The sequence below is a fragment of the Chinchilla lanigera genome, unplaced genomic scaffold (genome assembly GCF_000276665.1).
Source record: "Chinchilla lanigera isolate Chin_1 unplaced genomic scaffold, ChiLan1.0 scaffold00017, whole genome shotgun sequence".
NCBI classification, from domain to species: Eukaryota; Metazoa; Chordata; class Mammalia; order Rodentia; family Chinchillidae; genus Chinchilla; species Chinchilla lanigera.
Genome location: NW_004955418.1, coordinates 1,968,029 through 1,975,264, shown reverse-complemented (window position 1 = coordinate 1,975,264; position 7,236 = coordinate 1,968,029). Strand labels below are relative to the sequence as shown.

Here is a 7,236-nt window from a genome sequence, read left to right as displayed (position 1 = left end):
CAGGGTACACAGGATGGGGTGGGGGAGCCTATGCTCTTTCATCTGATCCATCCTATTACAGGACTCAAAGGAAAGCAGATGTAGAAGGAATCAACTTTTGAATTACGCATGGGATAAACTTTTGGCTTTATGTTCCCTTTTTTTTTTTGGTACTGGGAATTAAAACTCAGGACCTTGTGCTTACCACGCAGGTGCTGTGCCACTGAGCTATAGCCCCAGCCCATACACTTGGCTTCATCACTTTTAAGCTGCTATTTAACCTATTTTTTTTTGGTACTGGGAATCGAACTCACGACCTCATGCTTGCCAGGCAGGCACTGTGCCACTGAGCTATGTCCCCGGCCCCTACTTAACCTATTTTGCTGTTTGAAAAAAAAAAAATTTTTTTTTAGTGATGTTGAGGACTGAACCCAGGGTCTCACACATGCTGTTAAGAGCTCTACCACTTAGCTATACCTCCAACCCTCACCACCTATTAGCTGGGGCTACAACATCTGAAATGTGGAGAGCTGTGAGGTAACACACTTGAAATACCTTTCTAAAAGAAAAGAAAAAGTTTCCTTTTGAAGTGCAGTGTGGAATGGGAGGACATACACATCAGTTTGGCCTCAGCACTTGGAGAAGTTTAAGTCCAGCCTGAGTAATTTATTGATTTACTGAGACCCTGTCTCAAAATTTAAAAAATAAATAAATAAATACAAAGGGCTAGGAATGTAGCTCAGGGCAAAGGCCCTGCATTCAGTACCTGGTACTGTAACAAGTCAAACAAACAAGCAAATACCTCCAAATCAGTTTGGCCCTGGCAACTGAACCTTTCCTCTAACAGAACCTTTGGATTGTGACCTTAGACATACTGTGCATAAACCCTGACATAGACGAGTGTGGTGAAAACAACTTAAATCTAAGGCCAAAAAAACGTATCAGCCGTGACTAATCTGACATTTGCTTTGGAGAACTTGCATTGTTCTCCACAGTTCAGACTTTTCTAGGAGCAGTCCTAAAAAATCTCAAGCACACAAAGTATATTCTTAAATATGGTTTAATACTCTTCTCCATCTCTGTACATCACAACGCCAAGACTTTGCTGCTTGGGAATCTCTCTGCAGAGGCTATAGAGAATGCGAAGGCTACGGTTTCACCCCCTTACTGTGTTTGTATGTGTAAGTGTAATACATATCAGTATATATTGATACACACATCAATATATAATGCAATATATATCACCGAAGAGAACACATTGATTAAAGAAATACAAAAATTTGGCATCATTTCCAAACTTAAATAGTAAAAATAAAAACTACAAAAGGAGCTGCATACCCTAAATGTATCATGTGTAACAACAAGCATATTCAAAAATGTAAATTTACATCCGATTTCTCTGGTCTTGTATCACATCAGACCCATTTACAATGGCAAAACCCTAAGGTACTGCTGTGAAGAGAGCATGTTCAATTGCTCTTGGGTGTTCTGCAAACAAACAGCAGAGCCCAAAGCAAAAGCCTGTTCTGGTGAAACCTCCCACGTGGGTGAACACCAAAGAATCCACTCTTCTCACTGGGGTTGAGACATCAGGTTACACATTGACAGACAGTAATTTGGACCTCAGAGTACAGTGTAAGAACCAGAAGCTTTACATTTAAGACATACTCCCTTCATTCAAGTGAAACAGGATTACTGGAACGATAGGCAGGTCTGTAACCTGGGAACAAGGAGCTGGTTCAGACCAGTAAAGCTACGAGTGACTGAGTCAAGTCAGTGAAGAACAGCAGTCAGGCACTAAAGTGTTCCAAGTACCCAATTTGAAAACCAAATACACCCCACCACCCTGCCGGTGTGGGGCTGATACCAACTGACTTTAAAAACCTTTGGTCCTTCAAAGTCCATTTGGTATGCACTTTTCCCTTGCTATCACTGGGGACATCCTACATGCTTTGCTCACTGTCACCACCTCGAGCACACCGTGACCTTGCACGTCAGCTGGTCCGACTTGTACCCAGCTGTGAAGCATAAACTTCAGGTCAACTTTTGGATCCAACACGGTTTTAGTCCATGGTGCCAGAAGCTGTGTCCCATCCCTTTCCCGCCCCTGCCCTTCCCACCCTCCTCCCGTCATTCTCGTATGAGAGGTGCTTGTTAAGTCCCACATTTGAAACAGATGCCCCAACCCCACCAGGGGTTCATAATCACATGCACAGTCATACATGTCTGTTGTTCTTGTGAAAAACCTTGTAGTTCATTTTAAAAAATCAAAACATTCACATAATCTCATGCTGCCCAACACAAGGAAACACGATCACCTCCCTTTTATCAAAGATACACCCAAGCAAAATAAAATAATCTTTAAATTTTTTTTGCTTCCACTTAAATTGCATGTTTTATTTCTCCCAATCCCAGTAATAGCACAGAAGCCCCATCATATCCATCCCAAACCAGTGTTTAGTAGGCTGAGATTATGGGGACCCTTGTCAAAGCAAGTGGGTGATACAAAGGGCTCCCAAATGCTGGGCACAAATGTGTCTGCCAAACAGATGGAAGTAAACAGTGCCCTGGCACCAATGCTTCAGGAGTCAGCTCGACACTGCAACACAATCTGCACCCTTGCAACTGACAGTCTGGGGAGGGGTGTGAGGGAGTGAGGTTGAGATTGCTTCCTATTAGCTCACCCATTCAACATCAAACAGAGGCCAGGAGAGAAATGGTTCCACATTTCACCACATATATTTCTTCTTACGCAGTCTAAGCTGAGAATGCCATGTAAATGGGTCACTGCGAATGCAGCAATTTAATTTTTCTCTAATCAAAATCAGAAACAAACCAGAATGATCTCACTTCTATTAACTTTTGAAGGTTTACAGCAGTTAAAGTATTTTTGCTTCTATGTATGAAGGTTAAAAAAATCATTTTTTTTCCATAAAATACAAGAGCAACCAATTTCACCATCAAGTAAAAGTAAAAACTGGGATTCTTTTTTAAATTAGTCCAAAGTGGCATTTAGGAACTTAGTTGTAGGCTGCTGTGCTGACACCATGACAAACCAAAGTGCAGGGCTGGGTCTGGTTTTGTTTCGGTTTTCTTTTCAGTATCCAATGCTCACGGATTAAGTTCTGGAAATGTTCCAATTGTAAGGCAGGGATCTATTTGGATTCCACCACGGGTATGCTCCTTGGGTTGGATGCTGGAGGGTGAGGCACATTTTGCCGGACCCATGTCGACTACCTAGTAGTCATCAAGGTCAAAAAATTCATCATCTCCTCCTTGGTATTCCATTCCCTGGAAATCTACTCGGTACCGCAAGATACCTGGAGAAATAAACCAAAGGGTAAACGGCTGTGTTCATGGAACAGAATGCGAAGGGGTCACTAGTAAGGGAAGGCTATTCTTGTGCAAAAAAGGAACCACTAAAAACTGGTCCAGATAAAGAAATGTGTAGGCGGTAGGCGTCTGGTGCTCTAACCACTTTAAGTAGAGGATGGGCACACCTCACTTAAGGGAACTTATTTCAGGCTGGCCCAAAATCCTAACCTAAGACCTAAGTTTGATGATATGCTTCTTACCTCCAATTCCACCAAATCCTTTCACAAACTGAGATCCTTCTTGTGACTTATCTGTGACAATTTCCAATGTTGCTCCAAATTTTTTATAGTTGTTAGCGAACCATTCCAGAAGGGGCATACTTTCAATCAGCTCATGTTCCTGTCCTGTCTATAGGAGACCATGAGATAAAAAAAAAATGGGATTAGGCTACATGGAGGCCTAGCCAGTCCTTTCAATCCCCTATCCACCATCACTCCTACTGTTCCACTCATACATGTGTGTACAATGAAGCGAATTCTGGTTTCTGATAAATGAACTGGAATAGCAAGATGAATTCTGACTGTCAACACTCTAGCCTTAGTAATGAAATGTCAACACACTGCACCAATGGTTTACAACTTATGATTCCTATTGTTGACTCCGGAAATCAGGCTGTTGTAGTGGTTCTGGGTAACACTCATTCAACAGCTCAGAAGAGACATGCTACATCTGCTTTTGGAAGCAGCCTCAACAAAGGACAAAGTCCTCCAGCCAACTCAGAATTTGAGGAAACTACCACTTAAAGCCATCTTGTATGGGATGGTAACATTTTTAACTGGTGATGGATTTAGACTAAACTAAGAGACACCACTGCGCTGGAAGAACGGAAAATGAAGAAAGCAGAACAGGTTCAGCACAGAAGCACTACTGAAACCTTCCTCTCAGTCAGGTATGGTCGTGCATGCCTGTCATCCCAGTTTGAGACCAGCCCTGGCAACCTAAAGACTCAGCGAGACCCTATCTTGAAATAAAAAAAAACAAACAAAAAACCAGAGGGACTGAGGCTGTAGCTTAGTGCGAAGGCCCTGGGCTCAATGCCCAGCACCACACAACCCCTTCCTCTCTATTATTTCAGTCATGAGAGTATTTTCAGGTTGCTTAACTACTTTAACCATGACTTCGCCTCCTTCCTCGGAATCAGGTCACTGAGTGGCACATAGGTGCTGCCCCCCTCACTAGCATGAGGTCTGGTTTTAGGCTGATCACTATGCTGCTAGTGCTCTAACACATGGACTTAATTAAGGCTTCTTGTATTTATTGTCAAACAAAAACAAACACATACCTCTTTGTCTGTAAAATGAGATTTATCCTTCTCTTGTTCTGGAGTTAAATAGAGAATTTTCTCCTCTGTAATATTAAAAGGGAAAAATGTGTTAACCTGGTTCTTATACACTAATAGGTAAAGCCCCGTAAGATTAGATGAGAAAGGTCGAGGACTCATTCTATCAACCCCCTTTCTACAACTATCTTACTTAGCATGCACCAACATCTACCAGGTACACTGCTCCCACTATAAGGAAACATCAAAGACACCAAAGATACAGTCCTAGTCCTCAGCAAATAGAAGACACTGAACAGGTCAAGCAGAAAAATCTATGCAGTTATGTCTTCCACACTACAGGTAGGAACGTGAGGGTGTTCCTGACTGCTCCTGAAATTAGCCAGCCCTCCCAAACGTCCACCCCAGGCTTCCCAAACACACAGGAACTGTATTTTCTAATTCTTACCTTCTGTGCCTTGGCAATGAAGAACGTATCTCATTATATCCAGATTTTCATAGACTATTAGAATCTCTACAGCTCCCATTTCCAAAGCCTTTAATGTATCTTCAACTCCAAAACAGTACTTGCCTGTGTCCTGGCTAATTTCATCAAAGTATCGTCCTATGATTAGGTGAAAGACAATATAATGGAGTTGGCTCTTGTATTCACAAATTCAGCCTACTATGGACTGAAAATATTCAGAAGAAAGGTCATATTTTGCTGATATATACTAAGTAGTTAGGCCCATGTTAGCTGCATCTGCACTGAACATATGCAAACATTTTCTTGATGTTACTCTCCAAACAATACAGCGATTACTAACATTTGCACTGTACTGGTATTATGAATAATCTGGAGATAAATACTACATTACTTTGCTTCAAAGGACTTATCATACATAGATTTGGATATTCACAGGACACTGAAATCAACCCTCTGAAGATACTGAGGGATAACTATTATATTTTCTCTTGTAGGCACACATTTATTAGAGCTAATGACTAAAGATTGAAAGTAATTCCATGGAGGCAGAAAATTTAAATTTTTTTTTTCCCTTAAGAAAAGGGCTCATGTAGTTTCAGGCTGGCCTTGAACTCAGAGTGATTCTCCCGAGTGCTAGGATTACAGGTATGTGCGACCATGGCTCACTAGAAAATTTTAATGAAAATGTTAAATCTGCATTTTAACTCTTCCACATCTGTTTTATACATATAATCATCTTCATATCTATATATACACACACACTCTTAAGTAAAATAGTTACATTTTACTGATACCTATTAATTTCTTCTCTTGAATGAATTTCACGTTGGAGAGTACTTCAGTAGACAACTCAATAGCTTGGTTGAATCCATTTTCACCACCATATGATATATCAACTAACTTTAAAACTTTCGATTGCAACCTCTGACACAAAACAAAAACAAAAACATCAGCAGTTCAGAACACCTTTACAAATACTATCTCTTAATGGCAACAAAGCTCAACTATATGATCACTGAAGTCTAAATGAGGAAGGAACCCAGTTTGTTCAAAAGCTGCTGCTTGAGTGAACAACACTACCACAGCACACTTTCACAGCTAATTATACCACACAGTCCAGCCGACCAACCACCGAAGAATTCATCACATGAAACAGTAATACATTTCCTCTGAATGAAATGGAGAGCAACTGGCTCTGGCCAATAAAGGGTTTGAATACTTGGGAAATGTGTTATGGCTGTGTCCATGTCATAAAACTGCTTGGCCATACTGCTAAGTGTCACTGCTTATTTATGTCCAGGAATAAGTCATCAAAGACAGTAAAAAACAACTTCTTTTTTCTCTGATACTAAAGCACTTTATAGCCAATTACAGTAATCCACTAAAGCAACTACCTCCGAAAGGGCCCATAAGGATCCCAACCTAAAAATGGCTGAATTCAAAAAAGGCCAAAAAAGCACAAGACAGTGTTCCCTAATGAATACCTACAAACCTACACAATTTAACTTAGGGCTAGGTTTTTATCCCCGCCCCCAGAGATCAAGTTTGGAGCCTTGTATATGCTAGGCAAGCACTTTATCACCGAGCTATATACCCTTGGCCTGAAGAGCTAGGTTTCCTTGGGATGCCATTACTATTTGGTTTTACTATGACCTACATGTAATTTTCATTTGAGAAACAGTAAATATATTCTAACTTTGAAAAGTAACGGATAAACTTTGATGTGCACTATACGGAACTAAGTCTTACTACTTTCCCCCACACCAGGGATCATAAACTCATTCCCACATTCAGCAGTCATTTATTGAGAGCTCACTATGGGTTAAGCAGAGTGGTAGGTATTACAGGCTGTCAATTGTGTATCTTCTAGAAATTTTATTGAGTGAAGCTTTTACTTTTAAATTTGGTTGATTTTATGACTCAACATAGACTTCAAACCAGAAATCCCTGAATGAACAGAAAAGACACAGATAATTATGATTAATTAATAAATTTTATACCTTTTGGGATCTGTATTTCAGTGTTCCTACAAAAGCAGTACCTTATTCACTATTTGAAATATTGTTATTGCAAACCAATTATGAAAATGACATGAGTGACTCTAGAGATGCCCTAGTTTTTGCTCAGATGTAAAAAA

At 40.4% G+C, this 7,236-nt stretch overlaps 1 protein-coding gene across 3 annotated transcripts in view; it reads right to left on the bottom strand.

Moving 5' to 3' along the window:
* Positions 1–1,023: 1,023 nt before the first annotated feature.
* The window catches only part of Etf1 (eukaryotic translation termination factor 1), a 31,009-nt gene continuing 24,796 nt past the window's right edge, over positions 1,024–7,236 (bottom strand). For all 3 annotated transcript variants that reach the window (XM_005382097.2, XM_013512964.1, XM_005382099.2), the window contains 5 exons: positions 5,894–6,023; positions 5,082–5,237; positions 4,637–4,701; positions 3,555–3,702; positions 1,024–3,299 (listed from right to left, as the gene is read on the bottom strand). In XM_005382097.2, the coding sequence (XP_005382154.1) occupies positions 3,217–3,299; positions 3,555–3,702; positions 4,637–4,701; positions 5,082–5,237; positions 5,894–6,023 (582 nt within the window). In that variant the 3' untranslated portion in view covers positions 1,024–3,216. The remainder of the gene's footprint in view (positions 3,300–3,554; positions 3,703–4,636; positions 4,702–5,081; positions 5,238–5,893; positions 6,024–7,236) is intronic.